Source organism: Bombyx mandarina, chromosome A1, assembly GCF_030267445.1.
Source record: "Bombyx mandarina strain Sakado chromosome A1, ASM3026744v2".
Taxonomy (NCBI): Eukaryota; Metazoa; Arthropoda; class Insecta; order Lepidoptera; family Bombycidae; genus Bombyx; species Bombyx mandarina.
The window spans coordinates 21,596,115-21,621,042 of NC_143234.1; the positions used below are offsets into that span (position 1 = coordinate 21,596,115).

Sequence of the window (24,928 nt, forward strand, 5' to 3'; positions counted from 1 at the left end):
AGTTATGGAGTTAATAACAACATATTTGAACCGCACTATTCACCAACAATTTTCTGTGAAACCTTAACAAATAGCCTTTGTAAAGAGCCGTTGATCTCATGGCTTCTCCATCACAATACCGTTTGTTATTCTGAATTGGTGCTCATTTTATCGGTTCTCCTCTATTCGAAACGACCCCACTAAATTCGTATTGTCACCGAGATTAACTCGCCAACATTGTGTGGACTCTTGTTGACACAATCTTCCATATTTTTCCTGCTTTATTCTATTTGATATGATCTATAAGCTACGTGACGTTGTATATGCCGATCCAATCTTATATATGTTGATTTTGTAGGTTATTCTATCTGCATGTTCCTTAGATAATTGTTGTTAGGTTAAATTTTAGCTTATTGGATTGGGAAAGCAAAAGCGTAATCGTAATGCAACAATTAAATGTTAATTAGGGTAGTTTTGCGGTTTACTGACACCGTCACACTCTTTGAAAGTTTGCGACGAAGTAAATAGGTTCCAAGGCGTTCCAATTCGTTGGGAAATAAAGCCTTTGTGAGATTTATGTTGGGACACACTTGTAAATAAGTATTTGTGTAATTGTGTTTGTCTTGGAGTCAAGGGTAGCGGTAGTTATCATAGATTAGATAATACCGGATTAAATTTGAATCACGCAAACGATATTTAGAAGATAAGCTGGCAAACAAAATAGAATAGCCGTCTCCACACTACATGGTCAGTGCGTTTTCAATATATACTACAGATGCTCACGCATCTCACAGATCGCAAAAATTGAGACGGCAAAAAAGACCTCTGGAAACGTACTGTGGATGACCGCAGTGGCTCTAGGTAATATGGATGAAATCTACTCCGGTGGCGAGCGGTGCGATGGTAAAAACGAGATAATGGTATTATCTCGACAATTAAAAAATTAGAAATACGTAGATGTTTAATACTAACAATCTTATTTTTAACTTGTACAAAACAGCCTTTACGAGTTTGTGTAGAGGTATTTCCGTACTTCTACGATGAATTCTGAAAAAGAGGCAATTAATTTAACCTATTTCAATTTTATTGATTATCATTCTAACAATCAGATTAACAACAAGATTTCAGAGATAAAAACTTCAAACGGTAATAATGTAGCACTAAGCACGATAATGGGCTAAATTTTTAATAAAGGTTTACACACTTGTTGTTATGCAACATCTATAATTTTCTTTTAAAACAGTTTAAAGTTTTTATTATAACAATTATTTATTATAAAAAAAAAGAACACAATTCCTAACCTAAAAGTACATGTTATTATCCGCAACATGCTTCGTCAGATTACAGAAATAAAGTTATCAGCAACATGCTTCGTCAAAACATCTATAATTATCTATAGTTTTTGTGTGTGTGTTGTCATCGATGTGTTTCTAAGTCGTTCATTTAATTTTGATTACGTTTGATTTAGTATAGTAGTAGTTGATACTCTAGGGCAGGTTTCTGTCACAGTATAGATTGCGCGCGAGTAATTTCAAGTAATGGTTATATTGCATACACTGATCGATGATCACTGCAGAGCGTAGCCGGTTTCCAGTGGGCTTATTACATTTTTTTATTGCACTAATGACTTCGATCTTTGCTTTTCAATTCGCAAAATAGTGTAGGTATTAATTATTGTTACGCCGTTAAGAGCAACCCCATCTATCGTCGAGTAACAAAAACGAATATCAAAAGAACTAGTAAAATCGAGAACGCTCGAAAAGTACAACCTCATCTATTGTCAAATAGCGGAAACACATACCGAAACTACTCGACTTGGCGAGAATCCTCTCGATAATTCTAGGGATGTCGTATCGACTATAAACAATAAATATATAAAAGCGTTGCGGAGATGACAAGCAGCTAGCAAGCGGATCTACTAGAAGCGAAACAGCGAACGGATCACCTGAAGCAAAGCGGAAGAAGTGAATTACGAATTGTTAAGTGTTCTGTAAGTTTTTTAATGTTTAATACAGCTTTAATTTGTACTTCAGTGGAATGTTTTTTTTTTTTGCTTAGAAAAACCACACAATATGTGATTCGATTTAAATTTATACCATTGTCCCCACCCTGTATGTTAGATAGACAATCGATAGCAAAATGATAATGTTTAGACTCTTTCAAAATATTACCTTTGCCTCCGAATCCGATCTAAATGTTCTTGGTGGTTGTGGAGTTTTGTAATGCTTCTCGTAGATATTGTTCCAGAAGGAGAACCTTTTCTTGATCAGCGGTCCTCGTAGCTCGATGTTTTTTCCCACGGATAAGTGTGGCGATCCGTACTTGTTCACATTGGGCCAAGAAGGTACTGGTGAGCTATCGACAACTGGGTTACTGCAAAATTAAAAACAGATATTATGTTATGTTAAATGGCGAAAGGCTATATGTAGGATCTCTACTCTACAAATACAATAAAAAAGGTTTTGACTATTACAAGTTGGTTTGTGAATATTATGTGAAAATATATGAATGTATCACGAGTGTATGGAAAATGTACCACGCTTATATAATTCATAAACTTTTCCCTAATTTTTAATAATAACCTTCTTTTAACAAAATCATTCACTTACTTTGTTTTAATGAAATTGATCCACGCCTGCCTCAATAGTATTTTGATATTTATGTATTCTTGTGAAAATCCATCATCTGTTTCATCACGGACAGCTCTGGTCTGTCTGCAATGGGCTGCACCTTGGAACTCTGAATCATCTTCGTAATACGAATACTCATATAAATATATATTACTATCACCAGCCGCTATTTGTAACTGAATATTTCTCAACATTGAATAAACAAACAGAGTATCTGTTTTAAAATCAACGAAATTAATATCCATGTTACTATCTATTGGTTTATTACCGAAGTAAAATTTCTTAACAGCTTCTGCGATCTCTTTCATTTCATCTACACTTTCAAATTTAAGGTCTCCAGGTAAGAATGCACTGAAATCTTCATTCATTAGATCAATCCACGGGTTAAAGTCATTTAAAGACATCAACCCTTCCTTATTGGTTAGACCATACATTGTCGGGTAGCGGGTAAAATTACCACTTTTAAGAATGTTGTACGGTGCGTCATGTAAAAACATATCTTGCCCAACATCCCTTTCAATGCATGGCGCATATTCGACTAGTCCATCTGGTCTGTTTATATTGGGCCTAGTAAGAATAGTTTCTACTGAAATATTTAAGAAAAAGTTTTCTAGCTGTTCCAAACTATTGAAATTAGTAAAATTAAAACTTTGGGCTATTTGCTTTGAGTTTGCAATTGGATCGAATTGAACTGTAAACGATCCTAGGTTAGAGCCGCTGTCAGGTATAGCCCTATTGAATAGACCTTCGGACATTTTTGATACAAGCAATAAGTCAACAGAAGAACCGCCTGCACTACATCCAGTTATTGTTACGTCATCGGGATCACCACCGAAAGTAGCGATATTCCGTTTTACCCAACGTAAGGCTGTAATTTGATCCTTCATACCGGCATTGCCGGGAATTTTGTCCGTGCCCAAACATAAGAACCCAATTAGCCCAATACGGTAGTTAAAAGTGACCACTATGACATTGTTTATCGTTGCGAAGTCTGTGAATCTATGAGCATTGCCCAACCCGGACTGATAGGCCCCGCCGTGAATGTCTACCATCACTGGTAGATTCTCTTGTTCAGTATCAGGAACGAATATATTCATAACTAAACAGTCTTCTTGCATTATTTTATCTGATAGATCCACGGAAATTACTTCGGCTTGAGGACATATTATTCCTTTCTTTACGGCTTCGAAGGTTTTCGTCCACGGTTCTGGTGGTACGGCTGGCTGTAGAATAATTAATTACGTTACTTATCACCGCTTTTTAATACGCTTTTATTAGCTTCAGACGTATGTTAGTATGTAACGGAATCTTTGAACATGATTTTGACCCCCTTCAAAACGTAGGATTAACACGAAATTTGGTATATTTATTAAGGACCGATGACAAAATAATAATAAAATGAAATTCAACTAAAAAAAAAAAACAAATAGTAGTTTTAAAAACTAACAAAATATGCTATTATAGAAAATCCAACTAAAAAATAGAAAACAAATTTTAATAAATTTGAATTAAAAAAAGTGTAAGTAAAAATGATTTTATTGTAAAAAAGCGTGGGGTGCTTTTCAGAATATTATCAAAATAACTCTTTTACATATCTGTTCATAAAATATTCATAGCTACTGATACCATGCACCCCACGCTTTTTTTACAATATAATAATTTTTTCTTACACTAGTTTTAATTCAAATTTATTAAAATTTATTTTCAATTTTTTTGTTGGATTTTCTATAAAAGCGTATTTTGCTTGGTTTTTTAAAGTATAATTTTTTTTAAGTTATAATGAATAATAAAACAAAAATCTTTGGTTTCGAGACATCATAGTCTCATAGTGTGTTAATATTACAAATAAATTAAACGATGTTAGTATATAAGTAAATCTAATTATATCAAATCCTTCCGCGGTAGCTTCATCGAGCAGCATATAGAACATCCAACTTGATGAGTCTACCCAAGGTCCTTTCTGCTAATACCCTCAAGATGTTGTTAATGCTTCTTCCTACTTCACGCATAATGGATGCTACCTGTTGAGTATTATCGTGAAACAGTCATCAGTGTGTGCATTGGCAAACGTGCCTGATGCACTACAATAGACTGAAACTCTCAACAACACCCTGAAGGTATTATTAATAGCCTTAAAATTTTGTCAAAATGCAGTATGGCTGATAACTAATGACCACGCGAGTAGTAAAATCCAATATCGATAAATTTACAAAGATGAGATGTTAAATATTATCTCTAAGCTTTACCTGAAACCTCTCCTTGATTGTCGCAAAAGGTATCTCATAGAACGAGTAGAAGCCGTCTCCTTCATATTTATAGCCACGTACTGGTCCTTGCTCTATATTGACTACCCTAGATACATTCTTTGAGACAACTGCCACGATAACACAAAAAATTACCAACGAACTTCTAAGAAACATTGCGTTTATAATAACTAGCTCCATTACATTTCTATCACTATTTATAGTATTATATCGAGATTACATCAATTACCGCAATCGTTATCAGTTCATCTAGATTTAAGATTATTTATATTAAAAAAGGATGTAAATGTCCTTGGTGGTTGTGGAGCTTTGTAATGCTTCTCGTAGATATTGTTCCAGAAGGAGAATCTTTTCTTGTTCAGCGGTCCTCGCAGTTCGATGGTTTTGCCCATCTGATTTAAGATTATTTATATTAAAAAAGGATGTAAATGTCCTTGGTAGTTGTGGAGCTTTGTAATGCTTCTCGTAGATATTGTTCCAGAAGGAGAATCTTTTCTTGTTCAGCGGTCCTCGCAGTTCGATGGTTTTGCCCATCTGATTTAAGATTATTTATATTAAAAAAGGATGTAAATGTCCTTGGTAGTTGTGGAGCTTTGTAATGCTTCTCGTAGATATTGTTCCAGAAGGAGAATCTTTTCTTGTTCAGCGGTCCTCGCAGTTCGATGGTTTTGCCCATCTGATTTAAGATTATTTATATTAAAAAAGGATGTAAATGTCCTTGGTAGTTGTGGAGCTTTGTAATGCTTCTCGTAGATATTGTTCCAGAAGGAGAATCTTTTCTTGTTCAGCGGTCCTCGCAGTTCGATGGTTTTGCCCATCTGATTTAAGATTATTTATATTAAAAAAGGATGTAAATGTCCTTGGTAGTTGTGGAGCTTTGTAATGCTTCTCGTAGATATTGTTCCAGAAGGAGAATCTTTTCTTGTTCAGCGGTCCTCGCAGTTCGATGGTTTTGCCCATCTGATTTAAGATTATTTATATTAAAAAAGGATGTAAATGTCCTTGGTAGTTGTGGAGCTTTGTAATGCTTCTCGTAGATATTGTTCCAGAAGGAGAATCTTTTCTTGTTCAGCGGTCCTCGCAGTTCGATGGTTTTGCCCATCTGATTTAAGATTATTTATATTAAAAAAGGATGTAAATGTCCTTGGTAGTTGTGGAGCTTTGTAATGCTTCTCGTAGATATTGTTCCAGAATGAGAATCTTTTATTGTTCAGCGGTCCTCGCAGTTCGATGGTTTTGCCCATCTGATTTAAGATTATTTATATTAAAATTAATAGTCCAATATAAAAATGACTTGATTTGTTATTGTTTTGTAAACATTTTAATGATATTTTTGATAAAGTTTATTAGTTAAATAAAGTTAACTATTATTAACTGTTACTTAGCGTCCCCTGACTGTTGGACCGAGGGTCGTGGGTTCGATTTCACATTCGTCTGATAAACAGGTTTATTAGCTCTTTGTCTGGGTGTTTATTGAAGTAAAAACTTTATCCTTTTTTACGGAAATTGCGGAGACGAAGAAGTATGAAATTTCCCAAACTTATAGAGTATTTAAAGTAGGAGTGCAGAATGGTATTTTTTTTTTAAATTATGTATGAAAAATACATTAAATCAATAATAATAAAAATATTATACACACTACCATGTATTTAACACACTCGCGCTTAAGTACTCTTTTGTTTATTGTTAAAGTCTGTGTTCTAATTAAGAATAGACTAATATTGTTGTCTATAGTATAGCCTTGGCGGAATCTGCGATTATAGAAGTATAATAAATAGTCTTTGACAATAGAACCATAATAATGTTCAAACTTATAATTTCAATTAATTATAGTCGAATTACGACTATAAGGGGTCCATCAGTATATTTAAATGTATATTAGTACGTATGTCAGTCTCTGGTAACCATAACATGGGAATCCTAATTAAAACAGTCATTTCATTATTATTATTATTTATTTATTTATTTATAAATATACTTACGCTTTGAAATTTAATCTTATACCTTTAAACGAGCAATTCTTATATATACATATATATATATATATATACACATATATACTCTGAATCTCGGAAACGGCTTCAACGATTTTCATAAAATTTAGTGTACAGGGGATTTCGGGGGCGATAATCGATCTAGTTACGATTCATTTCCAGAAAATGTTGTTTTATTCGTGTTTTCAATAATCAACTCTTCCCGACATCTATTGGCGAATAACAATACTATTTTTCTTGATTGAGGGCAACTAACCATCTAGTTCATCATCTAGTTCAAAATAATATATAGAAGTATTTTAAAAATGCATGCCAAATTATTTTAGTTTCCGGAACACATGCATGTGGCAAATATAATATCATTTCTTCTCAATTCAATCATTTGATTCGGTCGATATACGTACTTGGTATCATCGTTATACAAGCTGTCAGAATGAATTATCAAATTAGGAAGTCATCATTTTGTTATCATCAATTATTTTGTTGTCATCAATTGATAATTAATCAAAGCAAAATGTTGAATTTAAAGTTGAGAAGGAAGTTGCATTTTGCTTGTTTATTATTTGGAGTCGTAAAATTGCAAACGCCGAATTATTTATATCTTAAGTTGACTTATTTAGGAGATGGCGGTAGGCAATCGCGACACAGGGGTCGGTGCTCGGCCCCCTTTTGTGGAATATCGGGTATGACTGGGTACTGAGGGGTGCCCTCCTCCCGGGCCTAAGCGTAATCTGTTACGCAGACGACACGTTGGTCGTGGCCCGGGGGGGGAGTTTTGCTGAGTCTGCCCGTCTTGCTACCGCTGGGGTGGCGCATGTCGTCGGCAAAATCAGGAGATTGGGCCTCGACGTGGCACTCAGTAAATCCGAGGCCATGTGGTTCCACAGGCCCCGGAGAGTGCCACCTGTCGATGCCCATATCGTGGTTGGAGGCGTCCGGATTGGGGTCGGGGTGCAGTTGAAGTACCTCGGCCTCATTCTGGACAGTCGTTGGACCTTCCGTGCTCACTTTCAGCACCTGGTCCCTCGTTTGTTGGGGGTGGCCGGCGCGTTAAGCCGGCTTCTGCCCAACGTCGGGGGGCCTGACCAGGTGACGCGCCGCCTCTATACGGGGGTGGTGCGATCAATGGCCCTATACGGGGCGCCTGTGTGGGGCCAGTCCCTGGCCGCGGGGGTGGCGAAGCTGCTGCAACGGCCGCAACGCACCATCGCGGTCAGGGTCATCCGTGGTTATCGCACCATCTCCTTTGAGGCGGCGTGTGTACTGGCTGGGACGCCGCCTTGGGCTCTGGAAGCGGAGGCGCTCGCCGCTGACTATCAGTGGCGGGCTGACCTTCGCGCCCGGGGCGTGGCGCGTCCCAGCCACAGTGTGGTCAGAGCGCGGAGGGCCCAATCTCGGCGGTCCGTGCTGGAGTCATGGTCCAGACGGCTGGCTGATCCTTCGGCCGGTCGTAGGACCGTCGAGGCGATTCGCCCGGTCCTTGTGGATTGGGTGAATCGTGACAGAGGACGCCTCACTTTCCGGCTCACGCAGGTGCTCACTGGGCATGGTTGCTTAGGTGAGTTCCTGCACCGGATCAGAGCCGAGCCGACGGCAGAGTGCCACCATTGTGATTGCGACTTGGACACGGCAGAGCATACGCTCGTCGCCTGCCCCGCATGGGAGGGGTGGCGCCGTGTCCTCGTCGCAAAAGTAGGAAACGACTTGTCGTTGCCGAGTGTTGTGGCATCGATGCTCGGCGACGACGAGTCGTGGAAGGCGATGCTCGACTTCTGCGAGTGCACCATCTCGCAGAAGGAGGCGGCGGGGCGCGTGAGAGACGCACAATCCCGTCGCCGTCGAGCGGGGGCCAGGGAGGCGGATCTCGCCCAAGCCCTGGCCCTCTAAGTGTTTCGGGTCCCCCCTCACATGTCGGTCTGGGGACCGGCGAGGGGGGCCTAAGAAGACGACGTGCAAGCTGCTCTGCACGCGTTTTACGCAAGAGCATCCGGGTGATGGAAGGCCGGCTATCCTCGACCCACGCTGGTTCTGGTCCAGCGGGGTATTCCGTAGGATAGCTCACTCTAACCGGCGCCATCTAGGCGGGCTTCGGATAGCCTGCCGACCGAGAGGGCTGGTGGTCGTGGCGCCGACGACCGCCGGTCCGGCGTCCCGAGGGGTAGGGTGATGGGAGAGATGTGCTCCGCACTAAACGCTTCACTTTCCCCCCTTTGCCTCTTCATGAGTTCTGTCTCATGCGAGGTTTGGACGTTGGTTGTTGAGCGACAGGAGGTTTTAGTCAGTTCGACTCTGACATGCTCCGCCCTCTATCCCCAGTGGAGGGCGGAAGTCCGGCGATTTCCTCCTGACCAAAAAAAAAAAAAAAAAGGCAATCGCGACAACGCTCCCAAGTGTTTGCGACTCCTCGACACTGCTCTGCTGCTTTTAGAGGCAGCTTCCGCTACTTGGCCTCTAAATGCTGGAACAATATTCCTCCACCTATCCGGCACCAGAGAACGCTAAGGTCCTTTAAAACAAATTTAAAAGTATATCTTTTGAATATACAAGAAAAATTCGAAAATATCAAATATAATTACTCCGTACTATAATCAATTGTGCTTTGCAACTGCAATTTTTATTTAATTAATTTAATAATGTCATTTTGTTGTCCTTTTCATAACTGTTTTTTTATTTATTTTTTATTATTCATGTTCTTTTTATTTTTTAATATATTTTACAATGATGTGTATTGGTCGGTCTGATGCTGGTGTGCGCGTCACTCCGCAGGTGCCGGCGGAAGATCAGCGCCGCAGTACCGATTGTCTCGATACTGTTAGGCATTGCTGAGCCGGTAACCATTTCCAAGCCTCGTTATTTTTGTTATCTTTTTTATTTATTTTTTGTACTTAATTTGTGTTTGGAATAAATGTTTATTATTATTATTATTATTATTATTGTTTCTTAAAATGAAACATAATTGTGAAATTAAATTAAATTAATATGATATCTAATCGTAAACGTGCTGTTTTATCATCTTTACTATTAGCGAAAACACCTGTTATTGTTTTTATTATACCCATTTTGTTTTGAATATGAATGTGTACATTTTTGCACAATAAATTAATTATAAACATTGTTAGTTACTGAGTTATTAGCATGATTGTCGCGTTTATTGAGTTTTGGAGAATTCGGCTTTACTATAATCCCTATCACGGATAGGCTGTCTGCGTTTCCTCCTCCTCGCGTCGTTTCCTCACTGCTGAGGGTCGTGACCATTATAATTCGACATGATTTTACTCCTTGTGATGTCCCGCCAGCGCCTCCGATCATTGGCCGCATGAAGGGCGTCGTGGAATGGGATCTCTAGTGTGGTGCGGATTTGGTCGAACCACCTTATCGGACTGCGCCCGCGCGGTCTCTTTCCCTCGATCTTCCCTGTCACGAATAGTTTTTCTAAGCTATCCGGTGTTTTCCGAGCAATATGACCGAAGTACTCGAGTGCGCGGCGAAGGCAGAGTGTGGACAGTCTAGTCTTGATCTGCAGTTGATCTAAGATAGACTGATTGCTTCTCTTCGCTGTCCAAGGTATCCGGAGCATTCTTCTCCAACACCACATCTCAAAAGCATCCACGCGTTTGCGATCAGCTGCTTTAAGGGTCCAGGTCTCCGCTCCGTAAATAAAAATGGAAAAGACCAGAGTGAGCGTTTAGAAGCCCTTAAAAATACACATGAATGGTCACACGAGTACCACCAGTTCGAGAATTATGGAGAACAGCTGTTAGGGCTATAAATAAATAAATAAATAAATAAATAAATATATAATAAACAAGGATCCCACATGACCACGACTGCTCTGTCAAAAGTAACCGACTATGATGAGGAATGGTCACATATCGTCTTTTCGCATTAAAAGTGTACAATTTCTAAAAATATTCGAAATTGAGTTAATATGCGGTATCATTGGTACCATCAGTATTTTTCTCATAAATACTGTCAAAAGAGCGTAGTTTAGTTTTAATTTTTTTTTTAATTTACCCATGTTTTTACTACAATTAAAAAAATTAATACATAATTTTATCTTACTTTCAAAGACATATTGTAACTGGTAAAAAATAAAAAAACAAATGTTGCAAAGATGATTAATATTAAAAATATCACATGTTAAACCTTTAAAATACTCTCCTGTAAAATTAGTAAGTTTTGAGGTTATACAGTTTTAATACGAGAAGAGGAAATAACTGGCCTAAAAAGAGACGCTTGCCTCGGAATCTGTGGCCTAACGTTAACTTCTTGACAAAAACCCTCAGACACAGCCCGCTGAGTTTCTCGCCGGATCTTCTCAGTGGGTCGCGTTTCCGATCCATTGGTAGATTCTGCGAAGCACGGCTCTTGCTAGGGTTCGTGTTAGCAACGTCATCAGATTTGAGCCCCGTGAGCTCACCTACTAGTTAAGGCGACGCTGATATAGCCTCTCAAGACTATCAGCTTAGGTAGGGAAAAAATATATTGACAGAACTTTGCCCGAAGAGCTAAAAGGCGGTTTGGTTCTTCACCTGCCACTGCTAACGTTCACGAGAGATGGTGTCCCCTCAGTCAGAAGGGTCATAAGATCGTTGACCTACTTAACAAGCAACAAAAAAAAACGACTAATCAATTCATCTCGTTGATGTAATGCTACGCGATCTTGCATCTTGTATCAAGGGGTTGAGCTTCACTCCACGCCTATTTTAGTGTCCTCGTTAAATTTGTTCTGGAAATTGGGTTTTTTTTTATTGCTTAGATGGGTGGACGAGCTCGCAGCCCACCTGGTGTTAAGTAGTTACTGGAGCCCATAGACATCCACAACGTAAATGCGACACCCACCTTGAGATATAAGTTCTAAGGTCTCCAGTAAGTTATAACGGCTGCTCCACCCTTCAAACCGAAACGCATTATTGCTTCACGGCAGAAATAGGCAGGGTGGTGGTACCCACCCGCGCGGACTCACAAGAGGTCCTACCGCCAGTAATTACGCAAATTATAATTTTGCGGGTTTCATTTTTATTACACGATGTTATTCCTTCACCGTGGAAATCAAGCGTGAACATTTGTTGAGTAACGTATTTCATTAGAAAATTTGGTACCCGCCTGAGATTCGAACACCGGTGCATCGCTCAACATGAATACACCGGACGTCTTATCTGTTAGGCCACGACGACTTCAAATTGTTTTTTCCGTGCTCGTCCCGGTGCCAAAATTACAGTAGAAGCTTCTAATTAATTCTCATCTTGAGGCCGTTGATAACCTTAATTCACGCTCAATGTTAAGTTACATACAATTAAACCTTAGCAATGGTTATATGACAACATAAAATGAATAACAATTGTATATTAATGAAAAATCCTCATTAATTTTATCTTTATAACAACTAAGATAATGCCTAAAACATTTTAGAGATCTGTTCCGATAATATCGCTCTTAATCATTGTGATCTTACTATGTATAAGCAAAATACAATAATCAATTTGTCTATACTCTATACTAATATTATAAAGAGGAAAGATTTGTTTGTTTGTTTGTTTCGAATAGGCTCCGAAACTACTGGACCGATTTGAAAAATTCTTTTTCCATTAGAAGCCGACATTGTCCCTGATGAACATAGGCTACTTTTAAAAAAAAAAAATTTTTGAATTTTTTTTGGTTTCATGTGTATTTTAATGTTTCCGAAGCGAAGCGAGGGCGGGTCGCTAGTTAAAAAATAAAAGGATTGTCACCATTGTTTAGGTTTTTCGGGTTTTTGTAGTCATATTGTAAAACCGGCATAATTTGTTAGCTGATTATTGATTTGACTTTGATCGATATTGTGGCGGGTAGCCATCATACAACGCAAGATATTTAACAGATGCCTGAATCTCGCTTACGACATTTTCAAGACAAGCTCGCATATACACAAGTTCCGAACAACAACATTCGGACCGTCGGTCTACCGAGCAAATATTCCCTTCGTCGTATATCTCCCAAAATATCAAACGTAACTACAGGATTACTTAATAGAAAATGAAAAATGAAAATTTCAACAAAATCCATTAAGTGGTTTCGGAGTCTATGAGCAACACATAGATACCTAACACACACACACACACACACACACACACACACACACACACACACACACACACACGCACGCACGCACGCACACACGCACGCACGCACGCACGCACGCACGCACACACACACACACACACACACACACTTCACTTAACTCCTGAAATAACTAAAGAGCAAAATATACACAAATATCACGATCTCTTTGCTTTTGTATTGGCATTTATGTTGAGCTTTCGATAAATTTTTTTTATTATTGCCTTTTTTTATTGTTTAGATGAGTGGACGAGCTCACAGCTCACCTTTTGTTGAGTGGTTACTGCCTTTATAATTAGATGAGCATACGGACCGCTTGATAGCGCTCCATACTTAGAAGACACGCTGAAGAATGCAGTAGAGGAGAATTTCTGTTCAATGACTCTGTCTAATACCATAGGGAATGTATTAGATCCTTGATAGGAGTCGAATCTGTTGGATGTCTCGTGTACTTGAAAGTGAAGCATTATTCCAACGCTTTCTGTTCTATTCAAACTAATACCTAGTATATAATATACGTGTTAGGTATTTATAAGTACATAATATAAGTTGCCAGGATATTACATAAATTATAGTAAAGTCTGCTATCGTCTGGACTTAGTTGCTACGCATATCCGATGACGTTGTCAATTGTATTATATTGAATATTAATAATATGTAAAGTATCTAAATCGCGCATATGTGTAAAACTAATCTAATTATTCCCGGAAATAGATAATAGTACCTCAGATATAATTATCTGAATTTATTTTAATAATAATTTTAAATAACTATTCAATTGACTCGGTTGGCCCCACCCATCTAGTGACGTTGCCGATCGCACCACCATTCCGTTGTGGTGGGGCGATCAGGCAATAAATTCGAGCGCATCGGGGCAGCATTCATTCTCGACAGAGAGTTGAAAGTGTAAACACGATCATTGTGGATTACTCTGTAAGTGAAAAGTGGAAATAAATACAAGTTAGTGTAAAGTGACGCATTATTTAATTCCTGCTGACCTAAGCCCTTTATACGATTGCCTCTATGTGTTAGATTTTCACTTTTTTTAAAGTTTGTACAGTACAACGTCTGCCCCGCTCTTCAAACCGAAACGCATTACTGCTTCAGGGCAGAAACGGACAGAGTGGTGTTACTTACCCGCGCGGACTCACAAGAGGTACTACCACCAGTTCTTCTACCATCAGTTCTTCAAAGGACCTTCAAGGTAGTCCTCGACGGTAGGCAGCGGCGGCGAAGAGTCTGGAGTTACTGAGATCTACGAGCGAAGATAACCCATCACCGTCAAGTGGAAAGCGTATTATTTTGGTACACAATAAAAACACTCATGAAGTCCGTGATAAGTGATCCACAGTTCCATAAAAATAATTACTAAAACAATTATATAGGTATTCTGTTCGATTTTCGGATACGGGAGTGCTCTGAGGAATTGTTCGAGATGATACCGGCATCTCGTTTTTACCATCGCACCGCCCGCCACCGGAGTAGAGTTCATCCATACTACCTGGAGCCACTGCGGTCATCCACAGTGCGTTTCCAGAGGTCTTTTTTGCCACGTACCATCCGGCTATGGCTCTGCCCCTGGCATTGCTGAAGTCCATGGGCGACGGTAACCACTCACCATCAGGTGGGCCGTATGCTCGTATACCTACAAGGGCAATAAAAAAAAAAATACCTAAACGCGCGGGCTCACAATACGCGCTACTACCATACTTACTTTAATCAGTAATTTGTGATTACATGAGCTTAACAAGTAAGACTGCAGACACAAAGGTGAGAGAATTTAGCGTAGGTAATCGACACTCCCTCGACGCTGAAGGTTTCTGAATTATATCTGAAAAACTTGTGAGATAGTGCTTTTCAACAAAACAATCTAAGTTTGTGGCTTATGCCCACAAATTTCGATTTCTCTCAATAGTTATTTCAGACTGTAAGCTGTTTTTCGAGACATATATCTTCGAGGCTTACCGTGTGAAGTATTGCTTATTATAACTTCAAAGATAGATAACAGCAACGGGACTTCTTACTATTCTATCCAGTACTTACTACCATACTACTTACCATGAAGTGAATTTTGAAGTTGTCATGACTTACAAGTTAAGACGTATGTACTCGTGTTGATAGACGCGACTTTTTTTTTTCTACCTATGCTGATGGCCTTGAGAGGTTATTTCAGCTTCACCTTAACGTGTGTAGGTGAGCTCACGGGGCTCAAGCCGAAGTTGCTAACACTGGCCCTAGCAAGAGCAGTGCTTCGCAGAATCTACCACTGGATCGGAAACGCGACCCACTGAGAAGATCCGGCGAGAAACTCAGTCGCGACTACATCAGATGCGTGTTTAAATACTGCAGCCTGTGCGTTCAGTGCGAGTTTGTTAACGTTCTCGATAGCGTAAAAGTTAACTCAACGTTTGCCTACGTTTACCGCTAGGGGCGCTGTTCCAACTCCATACAAATCTGAGTTAACTTTTACGCTATCGAGAACGTTAAAAACTCGCACTAAATAGACAGCTACTAAGTCTCAGCTGTATAGTACTACAGCTGTGCTGCCCTTAAAACCGAAAGGCATTACTGTTTCGCAGCAGAAGTAGAAGACAGGGCGATGGTCCCTACCCTTGCTGGCTTATAGACAGCTAACGATTTTCTTGATCACTCACAACGACTAGCTCGTCAACATTTGAATATTGTGTAAAATATGCTGGAAACTATACCTTATCCTTCTTTGTCTCCATTTTCCCACTAGGTAGGGTCGGCACAGCGTATTTTTCTATCCCATTCTCTTCTATCTGTCGTCATCTCAACATCACTCCTCTCTCTGTCATATCGTCATTCACACACTCCATCAATGTATTCTTCGGTCGACCTCTTCCCCCTTTACCTTGCACTACTATTTCCATACATCTCCTAGTCAATTGTATCATCTCTCTACGCATCACATGTCCATTCAACGGGCGTCTGGTGAAGTGGTAAGTGACATGGTCACTACACAAGGGGGTCGCGGGTTCGAATCCCGCCAAGGGAAGATATTTGTATGATAAATATAAATATAAATATAAAATATAAATATATTATTAAATATACTTATATTTATAATAATATTTATATTATTATAAATATAAGTATTTTCTAGGGTTATGGATGTATATTAAATATATGTATGTGTACAATAAAAATCTTACATTTATTTCCGTAATCTGGTACCTGTAACACAAGTTCTTTACGAACTTATCACGGGCCAGTTAACGTGGCGTGATTGTTAGTAAATATTTATATTTATTTATATTTTATATTTATTTATACCACGCTAACCCTCCGCTCTTTAATATATCATGTGCTAGAAATTATATGACTATAATAAAAACGCCATATCAAACTGTAAAAGTAGTTTTAACTACAGGACACGCTAGTTAAATTAATTTTTTACGTATGCACTAACTATTTCTATTAACATAGTCACTATGTATAGATTTTGTGATAAATCAAGTGGTTATTAGTTTTTCATTGTATCCATAACGCTGGCCGCTATCTTGAAACGATCATAATGATAGAATAAATAAGGTTATTAATAATTAATTTGTATTTCCGTTAAATAAAATTTCCTTTGATTATGTTGATATTACTACTGGAGAACAACAATAACTATGATTCTCATTTCGGATCCTCCTGATCTTCCGATCACAGTTCACCACTTTCGTCGAACCCGTCGAATGTGACGAAGGGCTCGGCGAGTAAATTAACACACAGACACAGCTGTTTCTCACCGGATCTTCTCAGTGGGTCGCGATTCGGATCCGGTTGTAGATTCAGCAAAGTATTGCCTTTGCTAGGGCTAGTGTTAGTAAAGGCTGAGCCCTATATATAGCCCTATATAGGCCTTCGAAGTTACCAGGATATAATTTATATAAAAAAAATCAATTACTATACTAAAATCAATTACATATACAATCCTGCTTTAAAAGAATAGTGAAGAAACATTACTTATCTGCTTAGTTTTGTTTGTTTGTATCATTATCATTTATCTGTTGATTCATTATGTGTATGTAAGTATGTATATTGGTATATAAATCAAATAGTTATTTCATATTATATGTAAACGGTATATATCTATTTAATTTTATTGTATGTATATATTTTTTATAATAATACGTGCATGTCAATAGTACACTGCATAATAATATGCTATATTTATATATTTTCCAGAATTAAACGGTTAGTAAATAAAACGGTTGTCTGGAAGAGATCGCTTTTAGCAATAAGACCGCCTATTGTCCAAAAGTATCTGCTTTTTGACTGTTTTTTAATGTAAATTGTGTTTTGGTGTGCAATAAAGTGTATTTCTCTGTTGAGAGATTTATTCTCTCTTTAAAGAATGAAAGGGTTCTGAATGAACGCTTGATTCTTCATTAAATAAATAAAAATATGGTTTGTCATTCTTTAAGTTATCTGATTTGTTATCACGAGGTATAACATGTCGTTAAATAAAATCTAATGTGCTAAATATCTCAGTTATCACGTTGTTCTTATTAACGTTAAGTCTTGACCGAATCAGATCGTTCAGTGCTTTGTGTTTCGTCTGTTTGAGTATGATATTGATGATATGCGAATTTATGTTTGACGTGGTGATTTTCTTGGAAACTGTTGGCCTTGGCTCTCGTCCAGAAGTTTCATGAGCCTGATCACACGTGACTCTTTGCGCGCTATCGACGCTTCCGGCTCGGTGTGCGTGCTTTGGCATCTTCCTTCCTTAAAACTATACAGTTTATATTAATTGGTTACTAATGTATCAAACCCGTGCTTTAAGACGTCCGGTGCATTCGTGTTGAACGATGCACCGGTGTTCGAATCCCAGGCGGGTACCAATTTTTCTAATGAAATACGTATTCAACAAATGTTCACAATTGCCTTCCACGGTGAAGGAATAAAATTGTGCAATAAAAATCAAACCCGCAAAATTATATTATAATTTGCGTCATTACTGGTGCTAGGACGTCTTGTAAGTCCGCGCGGGTAGGTACCACCACACTGCCTATTTCTGCCGTAAAGCAGTAATGCATTTCGATTTGAAGGGTGGAGCAACCGTTGTAACTATACTTGAGACCTTAGAACTTATATCTCAAGATGGGTAGCGCATTTACGTTGTATATGTCTATAGACTCCAGTAACCACTTAAAACCAGGTCGGCTGTGAGCTCGCCCACCAATCTAAGCAATAAAAAAAGATGGGAGTGTGTGAATGACGATATGAGAGAGAGAGGAGTGAGTGTCGAGATGACGGCTGATAGAAGAGAATGGAATAGAAAAATTCGCTGTGCCGACCCCATCTAGTGGGATGAGGTGAAGGAAAAGAAGAAGACTATGCGTACGATATATGTGTACGGACATTCCTTTCTATTCCTTCGACAAAACCTCGATCCCGGTGCAGCGATGTCCGCATTTTTCTCAACAATAAGCCTGGATTATAACCGCTGTTACGGTCTCACACATCGAACCCATTGTCGCGGTGACAAAGAGTTGAAGATAATGCTAGGATAAAAAGTTTAACCCCTCAATGTATGACTACGTATTTTTCAATTGAAAAATGTCAATGTATTTTAGGATATATGAAGGATAGGATATATAGGTTATTTACATTTTTACTTATTAGTAGACTTTTGGGAAGCATTCTCAATGTGATGTTTGTTGCTTCCAGTAATCATTTAAAATAGTTGGAAAATGAGTTCGTTCACGCACATGTGCAAAACACGCCATATTAATATGTACATACTTTTTTTTAATTTTTTTTTATTGCTTAGATGGGTGGACGAGCTCACAGCCCACCTGGTGTTAAGTGGTTACTGGAGCCCATAGACATCCACAACGTAAATGCGCCACTCGCCTTGAGATACAAGTTCTAAGGTCTCAAGTATAGTTAAAACGGCTGCCCCACCCTTCAAACCGAAACGCATTACTGCTTCACGGCAGAAATAGGCAGGGTGGTGGTACCCACCCGCGCGGACTCACAAGAGGTCCTACCACCAGTAAATACTATGCTGTAGGTTTCATTACGGATCCTCCCGATCCATTAACGGTGCTTCTAGGTACCACAAGCACCGGTCACCGTCATCGTCGAACCCGTCGCTTGCGACGAAGGGCTCGACGAGTGAATTGACCAGCCCATTGAGTTTCTCGACGAATTTTCTCAGTGGGTCGCGTTTCCGATCCGGTGGTAGATTCTGCGAAGCAGTGTTCTTGCTAGGGCCAGTGTTAGCAACACTCCGGCTTGAGCCCCGTGAGCTCACCTACATGTTAGGGCGAAGCTGGAAATAGCCTCTCAAGGCCATCAGCATAGGTTGGATTTAAAAAAATGCTGTAAGCAGTAGTGTATTTGAAGATACAGGCGCTCTGAGCCTATAAGGTTTGTGGCGCTATAGATAAATCATAAAATGCATAAAACTTTAATTATTTCCTACGCCTATTTCTGCCGTGAAGCAGTAATTCGTTTCGGTTTGAAGGGTGGGGCAGCCGTTGTGACTATACTGAGACCTTAGAACTATATCTCAAGGTGTGTGGCGCATTTACGTTGTAGATGTCTATGGGCTCCAGTAACCACATAACACCAGGTGGGCTGTGAGCTCGTCCACACATCTAAGCAATAAAAATAAAAAAAATAAAAAAAAATAAACAAGCTTTTATTTCTATTAGATTTTAATTTATTTTATTTTGTGTTAATTAAAACTTTAATTAATACAAAATAAAATCCCGCAGTGTTTTGTTGTGGGATTAAATTAAATGTAGATTAAATTAAATTAAATTAAATGTAGTGGGATAAGGTGGAGAAAAAGAAGAAGAAGTGTTTTGTTGTGGGCTGAGAATAATGATAATGAATGAAAACACTAAAAAGGCCACACAAAAGAAACATAAGGAATTGAAAGGTAGGTGGTTCCTCAGACCTTGTCCCTTTTGGCCTTATGGTAAATACGTCCCTAGCTGTAAGTCTTCATAATAACAAAGAAATTTCAAAATCTCATCACAATCTCAATGTCGCTAATTTGGTAAAATCATGCACGATTTTGTTTTGATGTGCCCCGGTAACAGTCTAAACATCAAATAGCCGGTACTAAGTCATTATTCTTATTAGTAAAGAATCAAATATATATATATATATATATAGTATTTATTTAAGTACGAGTATTTGTATCTATAAATATTATGTATGTTATATATGTTTAATAACATATGTATAAGTAATATCACTATCACACTACACCTACCAAGGTTCATTTCTGGACCCCATAAGATAGACTGTCAGAGAATGCTTATGGCATTAAGTCCGCCTTTATACTGTCTAGTATATAAAGTTATAAATAAATAAAATAAATAAATATATCAGTTGCATATACTATTTCATTTAAAACCATTCGAAGCGTTGCATCCCTTTGACAAGAGGACAAGATATTCGTGTTCTGTGTATTTTAAAGATCGCCTCTTGTGCAGCGACGCGCATTAGAGGTCAGTTAATCTCAAAGTAAAAATAGACTAGGAGCTAGGAATTTTATGTTTAAAAGCATGTTATTATTATTGCTATTAATGGTATGGTACTCAAAACCTGTAGCCCACCTGTGCCTATTCCAGATCATTGAATATTTTATCCGGTCCCAAATTAAGTCGTATGGGTTTATGAGTGCAACCTATTTCTCATTTAATTATCTACAGAATGAAGTGATTTAGTATTCTTCAGACTATTAAAAACCAATTTAATTAAATTAAAATTAAAATGTTAAGTGAGAGGTAGTACGTTTGTATGGTAGGTACATAGGTGGAACTCAGGCGAGATTTGAAGGATGAACGAAGTAAAACGCAGATATTGCGAAATAATAAAACAAATCCTGAATCGGAGAATAAAGAATCTCGAGTCTCTTAACGATCTCCAAAACTTTGTTCCCTCCGGCTGTAGGATTCCTCAATACCATTTCAATACTATTTATGTGTGGTGCGATAGAGCGCTGATTCTGCTCCACGGGAGACCTCGCTGAGTTAGACCTAATGTGAATTAGGGATGCGGTGATCAGCCACTCTGTGGTTCATTCATCAGAAGCGTCAACCGCAGCATACACATCATCTACTTTGGTCTCCCACGCCGGTCTTCCAATGCTAAACTGGCATATGGAAAGTACCCTAGAAACTATTGAAAGTCGGAATTCGGGCGAGATTCTTATCTCCTGTGGCTGTGATCAATGGCGAGGAGTTGACATGGAAAGAGAAGAGCGCCCCGCTACCGGATTCTGAAAGATGGTGCACTTACAGAACTGGACCATCGTCCGTTATGACTCGATACCCATTTGTGTGGTGGGATCTGTACCTAAGGATAGTTACATCGCTCAATAACATTATACCACGCGTCTTATCTCAGTGTCGAGTCCATACTGGAACCTTTGGGTCTATAAAGGGACTTCGGCTTGCTCTGTATTTTGTACCGAATGTTCCATGGGGAGTGCTCTGAGGAATTGTTTGAGATGATACCGTCATCTTGTTTTTATCATCGTACCATCGGCCACCGGAATAGAGTTCATCCATACCACCTGGAGCCACTGCGTTCATCCACAGTGCGTTTCCAGAGATATTTTTTGCCACGTCCCATTCGGCTTTGGAATGAGCTCCCTCCCACGGTGTTTCCCGAGCGCTATGATATGTCCTTCTTCAAACTAGGTTTGTGAAGAGTACTTAACGGTTGGCATCGGCTTGACTCTGCCCCTGCCATTGCTGAAGTCCATGAGCAACGGAAACCACCCAAGTGGGCCGTATGCTCGTCTGCTTACAAAAGCAATAAAAAAATACGTGTTGTTTTTAATGAAAATAAACAAAAACAGTTCTCAGAGGCATCTTGATAAAGTATGCTGCTATTTATTTACTCATTTAAATTTCAAAGATAACAAGTACAAAGAAATTTTATCAATAACAAGAATATTAAGTTGGTCTGTCCTTTTCTCTAGCAACAAATATAATTAATATGTATCTCCTGAGCAGTATGAAAGGTGTGAATAAAATCCGAACAATTTCTACTGGTGGTAGGACGTCTTGTGAGCCCATACTGGTAGGTACCATCATCATTCCTGTTAGTGCCATGAAGCACGTTTCGGTCTGAAGGGTGAGGTAGTCGTTTTACGATAAAACTGAGATTTAGAACTCATGTGTCGTGATGGGTTGCGGCTTTTACGTTTTTGATGTCTACGGGTTTCGGTATATTTAAAGCACTGGGCGGGCCGTTAAGTCGTCCACCCAACATAGTGTTACTGTACAGTTGTAACTATACTGAGACCTTAGAACTTATATCTCAAGATGGGTGGCGCATTTACGTTGTAGATGCCTATGGGCTCCAGTAACCACTTAAAAGCAGGTGGGCTGTGAGCTCGTCCACTCATCTAAGCAATAAATAAAAACGCGCTAGGGTTTGGGATAAATAAAACTTTCACAAAAGACTTCGTCACTAAAACCCACAAGGCCTTTTAGGCAACCGACACTCTGCTACCTACAATGGACAGCAGCATTTTCTGCGTATTGGACCATGATTGGCAGCTGGCATTTACTGGCAGATAACATAATCCTGTCTATTTCTGTTGTAAAACGATCATGCTTTCTAATTTTATGGGTAGGACAGTCTTGGTACCATACTACGCTATCTTGTCTCAAGATAGATAGCTCCAATAAAGTTATGATGTCTATGGACTACATTAGCCATTTTATAAGCAGTTGGGCCGGAGTTCGTTTCCGTAGTTACACAATAAAAAATATACTAGCTTCGAAAACACTTGCACTGTCCATGTGGCAAATAGAGACGAACCAGCCATTAATAATTTTAATAACCACAATAATTTTGTGCGTTTGACCCGTAAATTTCTCCTTACAATTACTTATCTCCTGTTTCTTGTACTTCAATATGAAAATAATGATTCATGGAATTAGGAATCTTATGAAATGGCGAAATTCGATACGGGTACTGTTACACGGCCTTTCTCAAACTTCTTTTTAAACACAAAAACTTTTCACAACTAAACTGTCTTTTATTAGACTTCACAATTTTACAACACTATTGCTGACTTCTCAAACTTATGTATGCTCGCGACGGCTTCCAGATTCTAACTGGTTTTCTATACGATTTGATTTTACAAGAAAGCTAAAAATGATGACTCTAATGGAAAAACACAGTGAGCTCGTAAAGCTTAAGTTAAGCGTTAAGATTAGGGCAAAGCTGCTTTGTAGAATAGTGTGTAACAGCTCCCCCTTTTTGACGAAGCTTCATCCTCAATAAGATGAAGCGTAGTTAAATGAAAATAATATAAAATTTGAGGAGTCATTACAAAAATCATTAAATCATTAAATTGAAAATAGAAAATAAAACAGAAAATATACGTAGTAACGTAGCTCGGTGTGTTCTTGCCGCGCATTAGTTATGAGTTCCGGCTTTAATAGCAGCGAACCCAATAATATATTTCGACTTGAAGTTTCATTGTGACGTGGCATCCGAATTCTGTTAATGGGGCTATCATGATCACCTAACATAAGTTGTTATGGTCTGACCACCTGGAACATATGGTTTTGGGATAATCTGGCCGGTCACTCGCTACATCACTCGTCACTCATCATGCTAGTAACTGAATGCGAAGAGTATTCGTAATATTAGTTATTAAGGATTTTCAATTCGCTAATTCTAGTAATGTGTCAAACTCACTTAACTATAGGAATAGCAGGCGATAGTGGAGGCGGCACAGGGGTGGTTTTAGATTACACCGAATTGCGTTATTAGATATTGACGGGGTGTTATTGTGTGTCATTCGACACGTCGAAATGTTTTCTATCGACAATTTTTCTACAGGGTTACTATTGGAAGTATTGTTATATTGAGCAAATTCAATACAAAATTTTACAGCGGTATTCAAATTCTTTGGATTTTTTTTATTTTGACACACAAATATCGATTATCCAGGACATAGAATGTGTACTCATTGTTGATGAAGAGGAAAAAGACCTAAGTCTGCATTTACATCTATGTATCATTTTTCAATTGGGTACCTTGATAACTCAAGCGTAGTGAACTGAATTATAAGAGGTTTCAAGTTGTTAGCCGCGTCTGGTGTATATATGTTCACGACCGACTCTTACTAAGAATCTAGGGTAGGAAACACGGCTGCTGATCGGTAAGAAATGACAAGGTACAGCAATAGAGGGTAATGGAACAGGCATACGTAATGTAATAAAAATCAAACCCGCAAATTTTAATTTGTGTAATTACCGGTGGTAGGACCTCTTGTGGGTTCGCGTGGGTAGGTACCACCACCCGGCCTATTTCTACCGTGAAGCAGTAATGCGTTTCGGTTTGAAGTGTGAGGCAGACATTGTAACTATACTTGAGATCTTAGAGCTTATATCTCAAGGTGAGTGGCGCATTTACGTCGTAGATGTCTATGGGCTCCAGTAACCACTTAACAGCAGGTGGGCTGTGAGCTCGAGCCATATAAGCAATAAAAAAAAATACATACCCTTGTTCATGTTCATTTTGTTAATGATGCTGGTGTAGTTCTCGTTTAGTAAGACCCGTGACTCCTATAGCGCGTTAGTTTTCTTTTCTAATACCGTGCTTTATTAAATCTAATTTAATTCGAAACGCACTATAGCTCACATTAATAGTTCAATAGACTATAGCGTGGAATTAGCGGTCGAGGTTTCACGTCAAAAATTCGCGCGCTAATCGATTTCAATTTTAGACGCGTCGATGTTTTGGCAAAAAAGAAATCGTAATTGAAAGCGTTTTTCGCGGAATCTAAAACGGTATCCAACCAATGTTTATGCCTAGCTTAACGCATTTTACTCAAAAAAAAAAACAGACGATCAGCTATGGTAAACACCACCAAAGAAAGGATCATTGTCTGCGTTCGAAAGTGATACAAAAAAAAAGCAGACTGTCCAAAATAACTCCTCTCGATGACGTCATT

At 38.8% G+C, this 24,928-nt stretch overlaps 1 protein-coding gene across 1 annotated transcript; it reads right to left on the minus strand.

The window, feature by feature from the left end:
* Positions 1 to 957: 957 nt before the first annotated feature.
* On the minus strand, positions 958 to 24,871 carry LOC114241586 (carboxylic ester hydrolase). Its single transcript, XM_089739415.1, has 4 exons — positions 24,476 to 24,871; positions 2,589 to 3,832; positions 2,151 to 2,352; positions 958 to 1,026 (listed from the first exon to the last, which is right to left on the minus strand). The coding sequence occupies exons 2-4, from the start codon at positions 3,725 to 3,727 to the stop codon at positions 1,015 to 1,017; spliced, it is 1,353 nt and encodes a 450-aa protein (XP_089595541.1). The 5' UTR covers positions 3,728 to 3,832; positions 24,476 to 24,871; the 3' UTR covers positions 958 to 1,014.
* Between the last annotated feature and the right edge of the window lie 57 nt (positions 24,872 to 24,928).